The sequence below is a fragment of the Arachis ipaensis genome, chromosome B10, assembly GCF_000816755.2.
Source record: "Arachis ipaensis cultivar K30076 chromosome B10, Araip1.1, whole genome shotgun sequence".
NCBI lineage: Eukaryota > Viridiplantae > Streptophyta > Magnoliopsida > Fabales > Fabaceae > Arachis > Arachis ipaensis.
The window spans coordinates 124,868,759-124,888,695 of NC_029794.2; the positions used below are offsets into that span (position 1 = coordinate 124,868,759).

The 19,937-nt window shown below is 35.3% G+C and overlaps 1 protein-coding gene, 1 long non-coding RNA gene and 2 pseudogenes across 2 annotated transcripts; 2 read left to right on the forward strand and 2 right to left on the reverse strand.

Annotated features, from left to right (window-relative positions):
• LOC107621742 (thaumatin-like protein) lies at positions 283 to 2,008 on the forward strand. Its single transcript, XM_016323751.2, has 2 exons — positions 283 to 570; positions 1,106 to 2,008. The coding sequence occupies exons 1-2, from the start codon at positions 507 to 509 to the stop codon at positions 1,858 to 1,860; spliced, it is 819 nt and encodes a 272-aa protein (XP_016179237.1). The 5' UTR covers positions 283 to 506; the 3' UTR covers positions 1,861 to 2,008.
• Positions 2,890 to 5,653, forward strand: LOC107624140. Its single transcript, XR_001616760.2, has 2 exons — positions 2,890 to 4,540; positions 4,718 to 5,653. It is a non-coding gene; the product is annotated as an uncharacterized LOC107624140 (long non-coding RNA).
• Positions 7,025 to 7,893, reverse strand: LOC107621457 (annotated as a pseudogene).
• LOC107621456 lies at positions 8,501 to 10,800 on the reverse strand (annotated as a pseudogene).

Consider the following 19,937-nt stretch of genomic DNA (forward strand, 5'->3'; position numbering starts at 1 on the left):
TATATATTATAAATAAAATCCTCATAAAATTAATTTTTGTTATTATTTAAAAAAAATTTAATCGTATTGTCTCAAAATAAAAAAAATTAAAAATCAAAGTATCTCTTCTTTTTTTTTAAACAGAAATTGTCTTCTCTTTTGTAAAAATAGACAATGACGACCAAGTTAGATGTTTACTCAAAATTAAATAACGATAATAATCTCTCACTAAGCAATATTTTCATCATTCTCACTCTAGTGTGCACGTGTCAATTTCATCGAAGCTCCTTAATCATTGTTTTACTTTTCTTCAAGCGATGATACAATGCTTGAAGTTCACCATTATCATCATTCTTCTTGCTTTTCTGTAAATTAAAGAATATCCACATCAAATCTTGAAGTACAATTGAAGAAGAAACACTTCATTGGCTTCCTTTCCCTAATCTTCAACCGCATTTTTATATATATACACACGACATTCACTAGCTCCATGTTCATTTTCCAGCACTCATACCAATTTATTCAGAATGCAGCTTCCAAAGTCCATTTCCACCTTGCTTTTCTTCATAATCTGCCCTTCCATTTTCTATGGTAATAATTACATATTTCAACTCTCTACTATCCCCAAACAATAGAAACATATATGTTATTTCCTGTCAAATTTGTTTGGTTTTATAATACTCTTATAATCTAAAGTGTAATTGAATATTTTACTTTAGAATATAGTTATATAGAATGCAATACGTTTTGATACGCGAATAGGTACATGATACATCATATTTAAAATATGTATATAAAAATATATATTTATGACATTTTAGTATGTAAATGAATTGTAAATTAGTATATGGTATGTTACCTAATTAGTAAACTCATATAACTATGTTTCAGACAATAATATGATGCCTCGAATATAGTTTTGTGCATTACACACTAGGATAATCTATGATATAGATTTTATCATTTTAGCATAATTTTACATTACTAACTTGGATTAGCTTAATGCATCATACATCAAGTTAATCTCTGTATATTTAAGTGATTTCCATTTATTTTAATGTTACAACATGTAAAAATTTTGCAAAATTATTGGTTTGTTGAAATGACAAAATATATATAAATGCAGGGAATATTGTTATAGAAGCACATAATGCAACATTCTATGTGCACAATAAATGTTCTTTTCCAATATGGCCAGCAACAGCACCAAACAATGGCCAACCAATAATAGCAGATGGTGGATTCTACCTTGCTCCAAACCAAACCCAAAAGATCATAGCACCATTGACATGGAACGGTAGAATTTGGGCTAGAACAGGTTGCAACTTCAATTCGAATTGGAAACCAGCATGCCAAACTGGAGATTGCGACGGAAGACTAGCCTGCAAGGGGCTCATAGGCACGCCCCCGGCAACACTAGTCGAGTTCTCGCTCCAGGGCGAGAAAAAGGCTAGTTTCTATGACGTTAGCCTCGTTGATGGCTATAACATACCAGTTTCCGTGATGGCAAAGAACAAGGATCCTAAATGTTCAATCCTAGGATGCTTAAAAGAGTTAAAAAATTATTGCCCCCATGAGCTTGAGGTTTTGAACACTCGAGGAGAAGTTGTGGCTTGTAAAAGTGCTTGTTTGGCTTTTGATGTTGACAATTTCTGTTGTAGGAATGAATATGGTAGTCCAGAGAAGTGCAAGCCTAATGTGTACTCAAACATTTTTAAGGAGGCTTGTCCATATTATTTTAGTTATGCCTTTGATACACCTACTCCTTTGGCGAATTGTTTTTCTAAAGAGTATGTGTTAACATTTTGTCCTTATGGGTTGGGTGGTGGTGATAATAATGGTAATGGTAATGGTAATGGTGATAAGTACCAATCTGAATAGAATTTTGATATGAATTTAAGAACTAATTTGTTAATGTATTAGTCTTGGTTATGTGTGGTGGTTGATTTCATCAGAGTCAATCAAATTAATATTTGTTATTGTTTGAAATATAGTAATGAAATTGTATATGTGGTTCAATTCTAATGTTGACATTAAAAAGGGTATTGGATTTTATTGGTTGAAATTGTTGGCACTAATTAGTTGTTGCCTGCTACAAAAGGAACACATTTTTTGCATTTTTTTTTCTAAGTTTCACTTTTGGAAAGAAAAAGTCTAGGAGCAACAACTTTATTAAATTATAGTCAGTATATAATTAGCAAAAGAGAAGTGAGTAATTCTATACAATTGAATGAAATCTCATACCATTAAAAATATCATTAATAGCTACTTAATGAATACAAATCACAAAATTTACTGGGCCTAGCATTCCTCTTTTTGAAAAAACAGTTTCTTCCACTTTTGCAGCTTTTAAACACTCAATCACTTGTATTTTTTTTCTCTTCATAAGAAGTGTTATGAAAAACAAAACCTTAAACTCGCTATGTCAGTATTATTATATGTCTTGATTTGTATAAAATGTTGTTGGTGAAGAAGTTGTACTATTTACATCCATGTTGCTATGTATCATGTTATATGCCGATATTATCATTGTTATTTTACATGGATTTTTTTGGATGATCAATTTAACAATGTGTTAGTAAAAATTAAAAGTAAATAATTCTATAGGTTTTTCATTTTTTTACTTGAAACAAATACAATTTTTTGACTAATATTTACTAATTTGTTTGAAATTATTTTTTTATTTTGAATTTTAAATTTTAATTATAAATCTGAAATCTAAAAAAAAAGGACAAAAAAATAATTTTATAATAAAAAAATTGACTAATTAAAAATTAATTTTCTATACTTATACAAACATAAAAAGATATTAAATAGGCTGGAAAATTGGGCTGTTAATGTTTTATGAACTGAATAGAAACAAAGCTTAGAAATGGTTTTTGACCAGGCCCATAACCCAGTCACCCCTTTCCATGTTTAGGGTTTCTACGTTCTACTTTGCCGTCGAAATCCTCTTTATAAACCGATGCAGCATCTGGTTACAATCACTGCCTCCAGGTTATGCTTTTTTCGTTCCTCCATATTTCTCTGTTAGATCACCTACTCTTACCATTCATCTTCGTTAGGTTACTCTATTTCGCTTCTTTCTTAATCGTGTGTTTGTTTTCAATCAAGTGATGAGAAAATAAAACTGCAACAATATGAAATGGATTCAATCCATGATTACCTGTATTTAAGTCTCTGATGATTCACTCGCATCTTTTGTTTCTCCTATTCAGCTTCTTTTTTATTATTATTATTTTTTTAAATTTTGTTTTCATGAATTGAAAGCTAAGAGACATGATGATTTTTATATTGGTCCGTGTTTCTGAATTACCGTGACCGACATCTTTTTCCAATCTCTGATCTCTATTAGCGAAATAACAAAACTTATTTCCCTTTTTTCCCAAATCTTAGGGTTTTGAATTTTATATCTCAAATTCAACTATTCTGAACCTTCAATTAGCGGTTGCTCTGTGATTTCTTGCATACATTGCAGTATACGCTATTCCGATTTAACGTATGAGCAGAAATTTTATTGCGTATGAGAGCTACTGCTAATCTGCTATATTGTTCTAACCACAATTGTTGATTTTGTTTTTCGTTCTGTTGAAATTTTCAGCTGAAAGTGAATAATAGATTCGTGTTCTGCTGTGACGAACTAAGAATAAAATTCACATGTCAGACTTCAGAGATTTTTCAAAAGTCAATGAGAATGATAATTCTTCACTGAGCAGAAACTACAAATTTATTTAGTTTTATTATGTTTTTGTTAAGAAATTTTGGAAAATTTTATTGACGGGAGATTTCTCCGAAGGAGTCTCATACATAATTGAGAGCAAACTTAATTGGTGTTTGCATAGTTCTCAAGTAACCGTCAGAAATCAATGCTCTTCGGCGTCGACGGTGTCGCCCTAACGGGTGGCATCTCCGCCGGGGGCTGTCTCATATTCCATTGCCTTGTGGAGCGGCGTCGCCGCCTTTACCATTTGGGACTGGCCATGAGACATACATTTCAATTTATAACTAAATTTTTTCTTTAGATTATATAATTTAGGTATAGTATACTTTTAATTCTTAATTAATTAAATTGTTTAGTTATATTTAATTTTGTCTTTTCAGATTTGTCTCAAAATTATACTGAATGATAATTTCCCGTAAAATGATAGGGATAAAATTTAAAATTTTAGGGATAATTTTATCACACTTGAAAATATAATTGAAAACGTTAGCGTCAAATTAAATTTTAGTGGTATTTTCTAATATTAGGACAAAAAACCTATAATTTATTTTCATGTATACATAATGTGATATAATGTGTCGTGTAGTTTCTAGATATTAATAGATAATGGTGTCAAATTGATTTTAGTTATGCATATGCTAAAATTAACTTATTAATATAGATGAATTTTTGTTAATCTTTTATTGGCTGGCAGGATCTTTATGGAAATGGTTCTACCATTTGTTTAAAACCGTCAAGGAAAAGAAAAAGTTCTTCCTACACCGCAAGATTCTGTTCTCTACAGAGTAAACATGTTCTATAATGTTCAAATTATCCTAGAGAAATTCGTTTGCAATATTGGTAAACTATGAATACTATGTACATTTGTTCTATTTTGTTATTAATGCATATTTTATTAACTGGGACCATTTTTTACACGTTGAGAGTACACGTTTAAGGCCACGTCTGGTCCCTGGCCAATTTTAGGTCGGAATACTTTTTGTTGTTTGCCTCCTGAGTATGTGAAATCTCAATCAGGTAGCATGTTTGTTGGGAGGCAGAATGATTTCTCAGGACGTTGGTTGCGGGGCTGCTCATGTATCTAGGATGAGTTTGTTAAGAATAACATTTTAGCTTCGATTTGTAGTAAGGCTTTAAGAGTGGAATAGATATCTCCGAGGTTCATGTTATTGTGTGAGCAATTGGAAACACCCTGGATATTATGCGGAATTAAAGGTTTGCCAAATTTATTTGATGGAAGCAAAGAGGTTAGACTCTATCAACTTGGTTCAAAATGTTTACTAGATACTGATATGCATAATCTTTTATTTCTGCATGTATTTATGAACTCATGAACAAGGGTGAAACTCAAATCCTTTACCAGCACTGTTTGCTAATTCTCCTCTAACAACTTAAGTTATCAAATCTTTAAAGATCAACCTCTCTATATGACTATATCCAACACAACATTTGGGTGATGCATCAAATTCAAATCTGCCCCCCATAAGAGACTTGTCAAATTCTCATCCTCAATGGGCAGTTATGATTCTTTTTCTGATGTTGTAACTGGCCTATTTCTGTGCATACCTCGTCCAAAAGCTGCTTCCCCTGTAGGTTTCTACCTGGTAGCTGGTATGTTAGGCGACACTGAGTATAAGAACCCTCCAAAAATGATGTTTGAACAAGAATGTCATTAACCACATCAAATTATGAGTTTTCTTTGCATTTGCTCTGGACTAATAATCTTGCCACTGTTAAAATCCTTCTTGTTTGTTTTCATGGCGAGTGCTACGGTGCTGAAACAAAATTTTTTTAACACCTGAAATGAGGTGGTGACAAGGAGAGTTGGACACGTATTGGTATTATTGTTGCAGGAGGAGACACAAATTACAGAACAGCAGTAGTAGCAGGAATTGTATTGGAAATATTAAGTAGTTATTAATAATTAAATAAAGATAACCTTTTTTATTGGTTTTTGTTGTCATTGGACATGAACATGCTATTTTCATTTTGTAGCTGGATAAGTTATTCCAAAATTGAACCATTAATCAATAATAATAATAATAATAATAATAATAATAATAATAATAATAATAATAATAATAATAATAATAATAATAATAATAATAATAATAATAATAATAATAATAATAATATGTGTTCGAAAAATTATAAACTCTAGTTGCTAAATCCTAAACTCCCTAAATTTTCGACAACAAACTCTAAGCTTTAACCCTCAATCCAAAATCTCTAAATCCTAACTCAAATTTTATACCATAAACACTAAACTACAAACCTAAATAAAAAATACTAAATAAATAACCTTTAACTATAAATGCTAACTCATAAATTCAAAATTATAAATCACACTTTCTATTTTATCAACAATAAACACTAATTTCTTAACCCTAAATTCTAAATAATATCATACATAGTAAAATATTAATAAAGATATTTTGTATCATTTTTTTAATTAAAAATACTAAAATTTTAATATTTATTGTATACAATCTTTTAAATTAAAAAATTTCTACTAAAACCTAATATTTCAAAATGTCAAATCTAATATTGTAATGAGTAAACGAGTTTCTAATTTTTATGTGAGGATAATTTTGTTTCAAAGGATTTATTAAATAATATTGAAGTTAATCTAAAATCTTCTTCTATTGTTTAGCTAGTAGTCATAAAATCATTTATAGATGTACACCTATAATTTTCATATATTGCATTCTTTTTTTTTTTTGGCCATGCAAATTAAATTATGTGAATAGAATAACATACATTAACATAGAATAGACATATAACTAATTTTTATTCAGGACATATATATAATTTTAGCCTTCAATCAATTTATTAATATGAATTATCGTTGTTTTTAAATCCTATATATATTCTTCTTTTAGTTTTATTTTCTTAAAAATTTACTATTCTTTTAAACTTTGAATGACTCATTAATTACTTTGTATTTTTTATGCTCTTTAATTTTTTATAAAAAAAGAGAATATTAAAATTATCAAATCACAAAATACTAGCAAAAATAAATTTTTTAATTTAAAAGATTATATACAATAAATATTAAAGTTTTAGTATTTTTAATTAAAAAAGTGATACAAAATATTTTTATTAATATTTTATTATGTATGATATTATATTATTATTATTATTATTATTATTATTATTATGGCCCAAAATAATTTTTTATCAATTATTCATTTTTCAAATAACTGGGTTCAACTATAAAATAAAATAAGCATGTCCATGTCTAATGATAACAAAAACCAATAAAAAAATTATCTTCATTAAACTATTAACAAATACTTCCAACAAAATTCCTGTACCACTGTGTTACTCTGCGTTTGTGTCTGCTCCTGCAACAACAACACTAACACGTGTCTAACTCTCTTTATCACCACCTCATTTCAATAGATGCTGAAAAAATTTTGTTTCAGCACCACAGCATAACCCTTGTTTTCATTTATTCTAATGCAAAGAATAACTTTGGGTTAATCAAGTAACCTGTTGAATGAGAAATCTTGCTTGAGGTGTGTCCGCCAAAAAATACCTGATGCTAGCAGGATTTCTGCTATATATTTATGGTCATTTATTGTCACTGAAATTGGTGAGTTTCTCATCATTTTGATTTGATATCTTGAATAATTTGAATGAAATTCCGTGTATTCGAGTCTCTTCATGAATGATGAAGTTAGCTTTTGTTTTGTTCGATAAAGGAAAGATTAACAGAGTTCGCCTCACTGTCTTCATCGGCACTTAGAACTTCTTCACCTGTATGAGAAAATTTGAAGAGAATTAAAATGTAACTCGAACTTTTTTCTTGAGTTGTTGTAATGCCACCAAGGGTATTAGCTTGAATAATTAGTCTGACAATGAACTTAAGATTATCCATGATGAAATAAAAGTTGAATACCTAAATCATCTGAGATGTTTGATCTCTTTCTCACTGGAGATGGTGGGTCTTACCTGTAGAATGCAGGATGAAGAATAGACACAGGACTTGGTTGTTCTACGGTAACCATTGTGTCAGCCACTAGAACCTACTTCTCATGGCCTTCTCTTCTTAGCAATAGCCAGTCAGCAATCAAAGAGTAAGTATATGTAGGGAATAGGAGTAGGAGCGAGTAAGAGACGGGGGAATACGAGAGGATAGGGCCGTGGATGAGCAGGAGAAGGCGATTAAGATTGTTAGCCAGAGCCATCGTAATATGGATGGTAGGGATCGCTCCCTTATGCTTTAGCTGATATGGAGTGAGGAGGCAAAGCATTCAGGAGCTGTTACAGAATAAGGTCTGACAAAATCAGTTGTAAAAACGGATTCTCTGCATGCCATGTCTGTGTTTTACTGCCTGACTTTACTCTAAAAAGCTCTTTCTTTGCAAGTGGCAAGCAGGCTATAGCTATGGTTCTATGGTTAATGACTGAATGCTGGAAAGAAGGGTATTCAGGTTTGTTGAAGGGTATTTAGGTTTGTTTGGCATGAAGTACACATGGTTTATTCCTTTATTCAGTAAGCATGGTATAAGAAGAGTACCCATCACCTCTTTTTATGCAAATCACTCTATGAATGCAGAAGATTCAGTGGTAGTTGTCTAATAGATAGAGCAAGAAAGATAGAAGCCGCAAGGATAGTGATTGGTGAATGTATAGCTTCTGGTTCCTCTCTTTCTCTAAAAGTTTTGAAAATGCAATCCTACAAGTACTGTTTTAGCAAGTAAGATTTTGATCCCCAACGATAGGTGAACGGACATTTTCGGGGACTAGCCTGCTTCCTATTACTCAAGTAAGAGAGAAATTCCTAGCACATAATTAAGGGAGTCATGGAAAGGTGACTGAAACACCAGAAACGGCGACTACCCGAGCTAATGATAGAGGCAAGAACACTTTCTGGCCAAGTCCCATTAATTGATCATAACGATATTGTGGAAATGCTGCGCAGACCCATATATATAGAAAAAGAAACAGAATTACTTTGATATTAAACCGGGCGGACCCATATATATAGCAAAAGAAACAGAAACCTTGATACTAAACAAGATCAAGCCCGGGATCCTCTTTGAAACTGCGAAGATCTAGGATAGGCGGCCAACCTCCTGGAGAGAGTGATGTGCATGGACTAGGTGAGTAGGGATGCAGCTCTGTGGACCGCTCGTCGGGCTTGATAGGTGGTGGTATCACATCCTTCTCAAAAGAACCGTACGTGAGACACTCGCATCATACGGCTTCGCTCCGGAAGAAGGATCCCCCCTTTCCTTTGACCAACGGGTCCTCGAACCAATGTTCCCGTTTTTTTGCTCGTTAGCCTTTAGTTTTCAATAAGGTTCGGCTTTACTAATAGAATAGAAAGGGCTTTTTTCGCTTGTTTAGTATTGCTTTGGCTTCGCCATCTGTATCTTGCTGGCGCGGAAGCTGCCGCAACTAAAAGAAAATGAATGAAGGAAGAAAGCATTAGCATTACAAAGACTACAAAGGCATTCCAGGCAGACTACAATACAAGTCATGAGTGATAGCGAAGCCAAGCCGGATAGGCTTTTTGATTTATGTCGAAAGCCCCAAAACTAGCTATCTTTTTGCAGACAACTAACGCAAGCCTACTCAACTAATCTCATAAGTAAATGTCTGTCCGCATCGCAACTAAACTAATAGAAAAAAAAACGACTAGACTTGTAGTGGAGTGCTCCTTGCTGTTCGGATCTTGATCGGGTCCATGCTTCCCAAGCTCTATGCTGTTGGGGAACTCTGCAAGGGTCTTACCACCTTCTTGATTTATTATATTTGAGTCTTTGGAGTACTTGGGGATTATATTCCGCGCTGAGGATTTGTGCTTGTGGGCTAAGGTGAATATTGCAGACCAGCGGATCTGGTGGTCGATAATCATTCGGACTTGGTAAAGGTTGTCGCGGCACCTGTAGTAGGACAAAGGACTTATCGGGATGCCGACAGACTAATTTAAGATGTCTCTGTCGCTGACGTTCGTTAAGCAGGCCACGTGGATTGGCCTGGCTCTTCTTCGGCTAATGATACCTCGATCCCGAAGCCTTCGCAGTATCTTTTTTGATAGGCACCTCTATTTGTATGGGGAATTCGTAACTGATAGATCCCGCCCAGTGCCCTCCCCCTGCCACCTTCCGAACCGCAGGAGTATACAATGACAACCTCCGGACACTCATGCCCGATCGTGCGACTGCGTCTTGAACATCCGATGGCGCGTTGCTCCGACCTGAGCTATGCAATGAGATCCCCCTTGATCCTTGCCAGATGTGTTGGAAGGTCCCCCAGAATACGCTTACTTGGGGGCTTCTTACTCTAGCAGTTCCAAGAGTCTCCGCTAGTGGAACTCCGTCCAGTAGATTCTCTGTTTCGCTCATCCCCTTCGTCAGCTGTTGGATCGGGATACTATTCTCTAGGTTCCTAAACTTGGAATGGATGACAGAGCGTAGGTGGCAAACAGTTATATGGATACGGTGCTTTACCCGTAGACGCTTCTCCAGCTCTCGCAAGAATTGTTTGGGAGTCGTCCTCGGAGGGACTTCCCAAATGACCGTACCAGGGAATTCTACCGTACTCCGTGCAGTTATTGTTGTTGATCCTGCAGAGCCTACCCAAAGGTTTAGGCCGGATTGTAGGAAGTGCGCAATACATTTTTGTATTTCTATGAGAAGCTCTACGGAACCCACGATTCCCAGTAGTAAGTCATCGGCATATCCCACGTAAAAAATCCTTATGAAATAAGGGTTTTTAATTTGGAAGGGGCCAGTTTACGGGCCAGGCCTCTCTCTGACCTGATAACTAGTCACGCCTCCCCGCCCAGCTCTATCAGCAGGCCCTTTCTTTTGCAATACTTAATAAGGTCTCTCATGGCTCAATTTATTATTCAATTCTCTACCATAGAATTCGGCCTTTGGGGTCAACCCGGCGGCTTCTATGAAGAAGGCGGCGCAAAGGAGGCTCGAGACCGTCAAGCTGGATAGAAGTGCTATTAGTATTTTCCGATTGATCAATGCGAATGATTTCTGTATCACTACTTCTCTTATCAAAAGCTGGAGAAATAGACTTAACACGAGCCTTAAAATCCCTCCAACGGACGTTAGGCTCGCTAAGGCATTCATTTCTTTCGGTCAATTTCAGACTTGGTGTTGTACTTGGGAAAGAAGGAAACCCCAAAGAGTTCCTATACTGCTGCCTTCTGCTAATACCAAAAGGCATGAAGCAACTATAACCAAATCTAAAAAATAGAATGAAAGAATGAATCATGAAATACCGTGAACGCATAACAAATGGTCTCAGTGCGATCTGTGCAAACACCGATAGCACTTACCAGAATAAAAAAGCTTTGGCCTCTTCAGATCCGATCTCCATCAGCTCAGCTACAATATCAGGTGAATCGACATGTAAGAACCCAGAAAAAATATAAAGAAATTAGTGGCTTAATAATACAGCCTGATACAACAAAAAATATCTCATAAAAACAATGAGGAAAACAAAATAATGAAACGAAACACTCAAGACATATAACAATAGGAGAAAAATCTTACAACATACCAACAACGACGGATTAGACAATCGAAGATTGTGCGGTTGAGGAACCTAAAACAGATGCATGGGTGAAAAAGTGAGACGAACACACCGATAAGATGGGTACATTGAACAGAGGATAGACAGAGAGACAGTAACCATCCCCAACGACAACCACACACCACCAACAACACCCATACTGAATTTTTGGATTTTGGAGAAAAAAGATATCAAAACAAAGAATGGAGAGAGAATTGTTAATCTCACTGAACTAAAAGGTGTGACATTGAATTCAATCAATTGAATTCAGAAAATAATTCTGCTATGTCAACAACAGTGGTCCTGCTAACTTTTGCCAACTTTCATTGGTTGGATCCCAAAGTCCATTTCATTCAAAAAGCCACTTACCAAATTAACTTGGATTAATTCTAATGTCACTCATTTACTATTGTAAACCTAAATGACCACACTTTTATCGTGCAGCCACATCCCCCAACTCTTCCCCTTTAGCGCCACGCAACCTCTCCTCTGTGCAGTCTTCGACGGTCGCCGCCATCAACGGTAGTCAATGCCGCCGGACTGCCAGACAGCAACCCTCGCGAGTTCCTCTGCGCAGTTGCCCTAGTGCTGCCGCCTCTGCTGCATGTCGCCGTCGGCCCCCCTTTAAAGATGCATCCATCCATCCAGCATACCCCCGACGGCAGCTCCCATTGCTTTGCCTCAACACACGCTGCGGCTGATGTCTACCTGCGTCGTCGAGTAACTAGCAAGTCCCACTGCTGTGAATCTGCTAGTGAGTGACCTTCTTGATTAGTACTTATTTATGTATCTTGCATGATCTTGTTATAAGTATAGTATCACATGGATTTCAATCGATGAAATTAGAATCTCCGGCTATACTGTGTTTAGGTCTTTAAGTTAAATTTGTTTTTATGTTATGTTCCATTGTTCATATTATATGAATACTTGTTCATGTTTTTTAGTTTAATTCATTTTGTTCATGTTAAGTATGTTAATTATCATTTTTACATGATTTTTGTTGGATTAGTATATGTTGATGTTGAAATATTTTATGGGTATGTCTTTTAGTGCCGTTTCTTTCCAAAGTTTGTCCATAACTGTCTCCAAAGTAAATACAAGGTTCTCATTCTCAACCTCATCTATGAGTTTGAAAAATTTTATAAAAAATTCAATTCAGCACTGCTTGTTCAGTAAGACAAATTAATATTAAAGACAAAATTTTCAGACACATACCATCAAGGAGCTGAGGAAGAATAGAACGGATTTTATTAAAATCTGCAACAACATAGAAAAATAGATTAAGTATAAATAATATCAACCACATAGAATGAAGTACTGAAACTAAAAAGGAAAAAAAAAGGTACCACCTTTGCAAGCTTCGATGAAAGAACGCAAAGCAAATACAGAATCAACTCGAACATAAAGTTCAGAATCTTGGATTTTGGATACAAGCACAGTGCAATGCTTTTCGATTGTTCTAATCTAAGAAGTTAATATGAGTATGCTGTTATGCAAATTAGCTTACACAAATCATATTAAAATATGGAACTGCAAATAAATTAAGGTGGAGATTAAGATGGAGGCACGACGAACGAAGCAGTTGCGGTCTTTAGCGAGAGGACGGCGCAGCGTGGGGGTTATGGTGGAGGCGCGACGAACGAATTGGAGAGAGGGCAGCGTGGGGCTTGGGAGAGAGAGAGATTAGGGATTTTAGGGAGTGAATGAAAATAAAATTAGGATAAATATTGATTAGTGGTCATTCAATTCTTAATTTTTTAAAATATAAAATAAATATTTATTAATTAGAGTTGTTTAAAAGGTTGGTTGGTTTGAATTGTCCTAATTTCAATTTTTATATTTTTTTTATCAATCTTTTTTTGGTTAATAATTTTTTAATCTATCGTTTTTTTGGTATTATACTGGGGCTGAGGGCCCAAAAAAAAACTAAATTACAGATTAAGACGAAGCAGAGATACCCCTTGTTCATCATGAGCTAGTAAACACAGAGGTATATCTCAAAAGTAGAATCCTAGGTTTAGATTCAAACTTTTGCGTGCCATGCAATCTGCACATCTGTTGCTCTCTCTATAAATATTTACAAAAAATTCTCTAGTTTCTCTGTTTTCATCTACTGATTTCTCTAATGAGCACGTTTGGGTCGCCCAGGAGATTTTTTGGCTGTTGATAGTATCCACAACTGCTTTGGAGTCACATTCCACTTTCACTTTCTTCAGGCCCAATGTCCAAGCTAGCTCCAATCATTTTCTAATACCCCATAGCTCCGCCTCAAAGGCTGAACATTTTCCGATGTTATAAGAAAAATCAGCTACCCATTTCCCCTTCCATCTATCACCAACCCGCCACATCCTGCCCTGTTGAAGCTCCCTGTGATGTGCCATCTATGTTCAGCATCATCCACTCATGTTCTGATGGTACTCACTTGATTTGTCTCACTTCCATGTTCTTACTTAACCCATTCTCTTGTCTTCTTCGAAAAGCCTCTTTGACTTCCTCAAATTTCTTCAAAACTTTCAAGTGCGGTGGAGTCTTTTATATTGTTGATCATGCATCTCTTTATTTCTCCAGTTCCACATCTTCCAGCATGATATCATAAAGATATCCATCCAATTCTGAACTGGGTTGCTTACAAATCGGTTAGTCATGTTTGTATCCATTTATTCTTCCCTGTTAGCCTGAAAAAAAAGTTGAAGAGCCTCTGGCCGAACTAATTACGCCCAAGTACTGGAGACCTTAAGGCAGTCTCTTAACGCATGCAAAAGGTCTTCTTGTGAATTGGCATTTTTCGCTGCTTCCAAACATCTTTGCCTTCCTCTGATTGGTAAGGATTCTGTTGTATTTAGCTTTTCAGATAAAAATCTTGGCTTTCTGAGGTCCATGCCATTTCCATATCCCGCTCCAATTGGTTGTGGTGGATTTTGTCCAATTTGATAAAGCTTTGTATGTGCTTGCTACAGAGAATTCTCCATCTTCTGAGTACATCCAACAATCTCTATCTTTCCCACTGTTCTGATTAGGTGGTGGAAGGGCAAGAATTCGCATTGTGGTGTCTTCAGGTAGGTATTCCAGAAGTTTATCTCTGTTCCAGTCTCCATCTTCATTTATCCACTCACTAACTCTGCTCTCTGTTTCCCTGACACTCTTTTTAGCTTGTTCCAGAAGAGGGCTTCTGCTCCTCACCCAGTTGTCCCTCCAAAAAAGAGTTGTGCTGCCATCCCCAATGTATCTTATTGTGTGCTCTTGGAAAGTTGGCCAAATCTTCATAATTTTTCTCCACAAGTCAGAGTCTCCACTCTTGGTACTAAAATTGCTTATGTTACTCTCTCCGTTACAATACTTTTGAATTAGGATTCTAGCCTACAGTATATTTGGGTTCTCTCTTAGTTGCCAAATTAGTTTTATGAGAAAGGCATCATTCATCAGGCTTAGTTTTCTGAATCCTAATCCTCCTTCATGTTTTGGTGTGCAAATGATTTTCTAGCTAATGGTATGTAACTTCCTCCTTTGCCCATAATCTCCTCAAATAAATCCTCTTTGAATCTTTTCTATTTCATTACAAACAGTTTTTGGAACTCTTGTATGCTGTATATCAAAGTTTACTGTGCTAAAGTGATCCTGCCGGCAAGTGATAAGCACTTGGATTTTCATCCCTTCATCAATTACCTTGGACCCTTTCAAGAATTTCCTTGTAATTTTCTTTTCCTGCCCTATTGTTGTTGATCATGGCTCCTAAATATCTTCCAAGAGTCGAATTCTCCCTATTACTAGTTTTTTTCTTAATTCTTTGTCTTGTCCGAGTTGGTGTATTTTTTGAAAAAACTATGGAGGATTTGTTTGCATTGATCTTTAATCCAGTGGCCTTGCAAAAATTTTCCAAAACCGTGCTAATTATCTCAGTTTGGTCCTCTGAAGCTTCCGCAAAGAGTAGTAGATCATCTGCGAACATTAGGTGAGATATCTCCATCCTCTCTCATCCAACTCTAAAAGGGTTCCAATTTCCACAATGCACATCATGCTCTATATAATGTGATAGTTTATCCATGCAGATAATGAATAGATAACGAATAGATATCTCCGTCTTGCTTCCGTTCCAAAGAATACTATAGTTGACTGATCTGACTTTCTGCATAACAATGTCAATAATTTTTATAGGGAGCTTTAACTCTTGTAGTCTTTCCTGCATGAAATCCTAATTAATTCTATCGTAGACTTTTTCTAAGTCAACTTTGATAGCCGTGTAATTTTTTTCCCTCTCATCTTCTTCATAGAATGCATAATCTCCTTTGCAATCATGATATTATCTTGAATTTTCCTGCCAGGTATAAAACTAGATTGATTGGGCCTGATTCTGTAGTTTAGATGGGGTTTTAGCCTCTGCATAATGATCTTTGTCAAAATTTTCAGCCTGACATTGCAAAGAGCAATTGGCCTAAACTGAGAGATAAACTCTGGGTGTTGTATCTTCGGGATGAGTGAAATAAGGGTTGAGTTAGACACCTTTAACAAGGTAAGGTTCCTCCAACAATCTCTGATATAGTCACAGACTTTTATGTTTTAATAAATTCCAATTATTTTTTAAGAAAACAGCTGGGTATCCATCATCTCTTGGAGCTTTGAAAGATCCTATGTTGAAAAGTGCTTTCTTGATCTCACAATTCGTTGTCGTTCTCTCCATCATCCTGCAATCCAAAGGATCCAAGTTAGGCACTATAATTTTTTCTAAGGTGAAAGGAGTGGTATTTACCTGTTTTTGATAGAGACTTTTGAAAATTCAAAAACATGTTCCTTTAAATCTTGGTCTTCTTTAATCCAATTTCCTCTTGCATTTCTTAGCTTGAGAATCTTGTTTTTCCTTCTTCTTATGATAGCCTTATTGTGGTAGAATTTGGTATTTCTATCTCCTTCCACCACCAATTGCTCTCTTGATTTTTAGAGCCAAAAAATTTCTTTATCTAGTATTTCCTCAAGCTCTCTCTTGAGTTTTACTTCCAAGTCATCCAAAAACGTATTTTTTTCGTAACTTTCGCTCCTTTGAATGGCATTGATTCTATTTAACAATCTTCTTTTTTATTTGATAATATTTTCGAAAATATCCTTATTCCATTTGTTGAGATCTCTTCTTAGACTGTTTAGATTCTGGATAAGTCTGTTGTCTTCTCTCCAGTGCTCTTCCAAAAGGGCTTGAAATTTGGATGCAAGGACCACATAGCTTCAAATCTAAAAGGTCTTCCACTCCTGCAGTTGCTTTCTTCCTCCTCTTTGATTAGCAAAGGGTAATGGTCTGAAGTGGTTCTTGGAAGGACTTTGACCACTGCTTCTTAAAACCTAGTTCTCCAGGAAGGATTTGATAGAGCTCTATCTAATCTTTTAAAAACTTTATCATATCATTTCCACTGAGGTCCTCTCCAAGTGAATCTTGTGCCAACAAAACCCAAATCCACTAAACCACATCTGTTAATCCAATTAGCAAAATTCCTACACATTCTCTTATCAATGGGGCTACCTCCTTTCTTCTCCGTACAGTCTTTTATTTCATTAAAATTCCCAGTTAAAAGCCACAGTTCATTTATATTTCTAGTAATTCTGTCAATATCCGACCAGAGAATCCTTCTATTGCTTGGTTGAGGGCTAGCATAAATTGCTGTAAGGCACTAAAGTTCTTCATTCTGCACTTAGATTATTGTATGAATAAACTATTGATTTGTTTCCAGCGGAGTAATGGAAAGAGTACTATCCTTCCAGCAAATCCAAATTCCACCAATGAAGCCTTGCGTCTCTTTTATGATGACGTTGTTGAATCCCAAACCTTGTATAATTCTTCTCGCATTGTCTCCACTAACTTTGATCTCCAAAAGTATGATAATATCCGGGTTGTATCGTCTAAGGAACTCTTTTAAGGTCCGTCTAAAAGCACAACTAGCTGCACCTCTAATATTCTAAGACATTATAATCATTAAAAAAAACAAGGGGATAAAAGGCATATCTAATTTAGCTGCATGTCCGGAGCTTCAGCTCCTTCCAAACCACTAGTCCTGGGGTTTTCAAAGCCTACCCCCATTATAAGATCTTCTATATCCTTATGCATCTCTATATTCCTAGAAGCTTTAATTTTCTGTTTTGTCTCTCTCGGATCGGGGGGTTCATTCTCTTTATTATCTTGTGTTTCTTCTGCTTCCATAACATTTTCTTTTTGTGCTTGGTTTTGTGTTGCATCGTCATTTCTATTCCAGTTTTTTCTACAGTTGACTATTTTGTTTTTTTTTGTTCTAGCTGCTGCTTTTTCCTTTGTGTGTTTCTTTTCCTTTTGTTGATATGATTTTTTTCTTTTTGTATTTGCTGGTTTTGCTTCTGGTTCTGTTCTTTGTTGTTGTTCCTGTTGGTTGCTATCTGATTCCTTTCTCTGTGAGTTTTACTTGGTTGAGCTATCTTTTCTTCTTTTTGCATCTGTTCTTTTGGCCCTGTAACTTTTCTATTATTGTTCGCTTGATTCCCCTCTTCCTCATTATCCCTGCTGTTATTTTCTGGTTCTTCTATTTCCAACGCACTATATCTAGATATATTGTGCTTCTTGTTTTCCTTCTCTTTTGAATGACTTAGACCAGCTCCATCCTTGTTTGCCTCTTTTCTCTCTCTTCTTTGTCTTTGGACAACCATCTATGACCCATAGTTATTTGATTCTTTTTCCTTTGTTGCTAAAATTTCTATTGTCTCTGTGTTCTCATTTCTTTTTTCGTTCTCTAGTGTCTCTGCCCTTTTTTTCATGTTGTCTTCTAGTTGTTTTCCTCTTTCCTCTTCTGTCTTTTGTTGCTGATGTTCTGCTTCCCTTAATTCCCTCCATATGGCATAGTACTTTTTGTTCATGTTCCACTTTTTCACATGTGAAGCATATTTGGTAGATACTTTCATATTCAACTTGATAGACTTTTCCATTCACCTATACCTCCCTAGCAGTGGCTTGGTTAGATCGACTTCAACGCTAGCCTGGCAAACTTTCTTCTGCATAAATGAGAAGTATTATAGTCTATCTTGCATGTTCTTCCTGTCAAATCTCCAATTTTTCTCAAAATCTTCTCATTATAGAGTTCAAAGGGCAATCCCAGGAGTCTTATCTACGCTGTGATCTTAGCAATAGTAGTGAGCAGTAGATTAAAATCTTGTTCCCAGAGTCTTACCGCCAAGTAGTGGTCATATATTTTCCAAAGGTCCTCAAGGAGGGCGTGATCTAAATCATCTTCAGCGTAAAACATAACCAGGTGGAAGTTATTGCCCAGGTTAATAACATTTACTGTACCAAATCTCCCCCATAGAGTTTCTATTTTCCTCTTCATGGCTGCATAACCAATTTTTCTTCCCATTAGTTTGACTATTATGGATTTCCACTACGATTTTCAGAGTTCTTTTTTAACTGTATCGTTGATGATAAAGTTAAATAGTCCTTCAACCATATCTACCACAATTACTTCTTCTGATTATTTCTTTTTTCCTTTTCCTTTTGTTTCTGTTATTTCTGGTATTTTCTCCTGGTCACTCATCATATCTTTCTTCTTTGAATCTGACATGTCATCATTGGACATGGCTTCTACTCCAATCATTATGTTCACATAATATCTCGTTCCATAATTTCCTTCGTTGTCATCCATCCAGTTTTCATGTCGAGGGATAAGAGCTTAGGTCCCCGAGTAACCTTCTTCTCCTTTCCTAATCTTCTTGTTGATGCACAGTGGGTTCTCATGATCTTGCGGTGGTTGCAGTAGCTCATTGTGGGCCCTTTCCGGCCGCTCGTTGCCGGTCATGGGCAGAGGAGGCTGGTTGTGTATGAGATGTATGGAGAGAAAATAGAGATACCACTAACGACTATTTTTTTCAATAGCAACAATTGGTCTCTACATAGTTTAATTTCACAATAGGATATGTGTTTTTTTAATATTGAAACTGGATTTTAGCCCACACACAATATGACATTTAATAACCCTTACTACGCATGATGACAATAAGCCCGTTTTTTCTATGTCTCTATGTCAGGGTCTTCAAAAATGCCGGATGCCGCTAAAACCCAAACATATATAAAGGCACTTTCAGATAAGATAACATATACACCCAGATATATTTTTGTCAGAGGCTATACACTCAGTCACTCTGGTAAAAGGCACCAAAGACACTAGGCCTGATTAGCTTCTATAATTTTCTTCTTCGAATTAATTATTTATTATTTAATTTTAAATCTAACTAATTGTCAACTTCAATCATAAAGTCCTCGCATGCTTTTATCCTTTCTTTATCAAAGCCCATGACAACGCTGATCTAAACAAAAAATTTTTGCTGACTTGCAAGAACCAAAGTCTTCTCACGTCTCCTTGAAATTGCCGACCTGAATGGGGATTGGTTGGCTTCACAACACTCCCAAGAGTCACCATCTGAAGGAAAATTCACCTGAATTTCCCTTTGTTGCCTGGATTTTAAATATTATGTTTTACTAACGTGTTTTAATGATGCATTTTAAAAGTATTATAAAACAAAAATATTTTTTATTATTAGATTCTTAAAATATGTCTTCAAAATAACTATAAACTACTAAAATAACTAATTATAAATGTTTATGAAACACCAGCAAAGATTTAGCTAAATAATTTTCTAAAGATATTTCAAAGAGTCAAAATAAAAATATTAATTTTTTAAATATTTAATATATTAT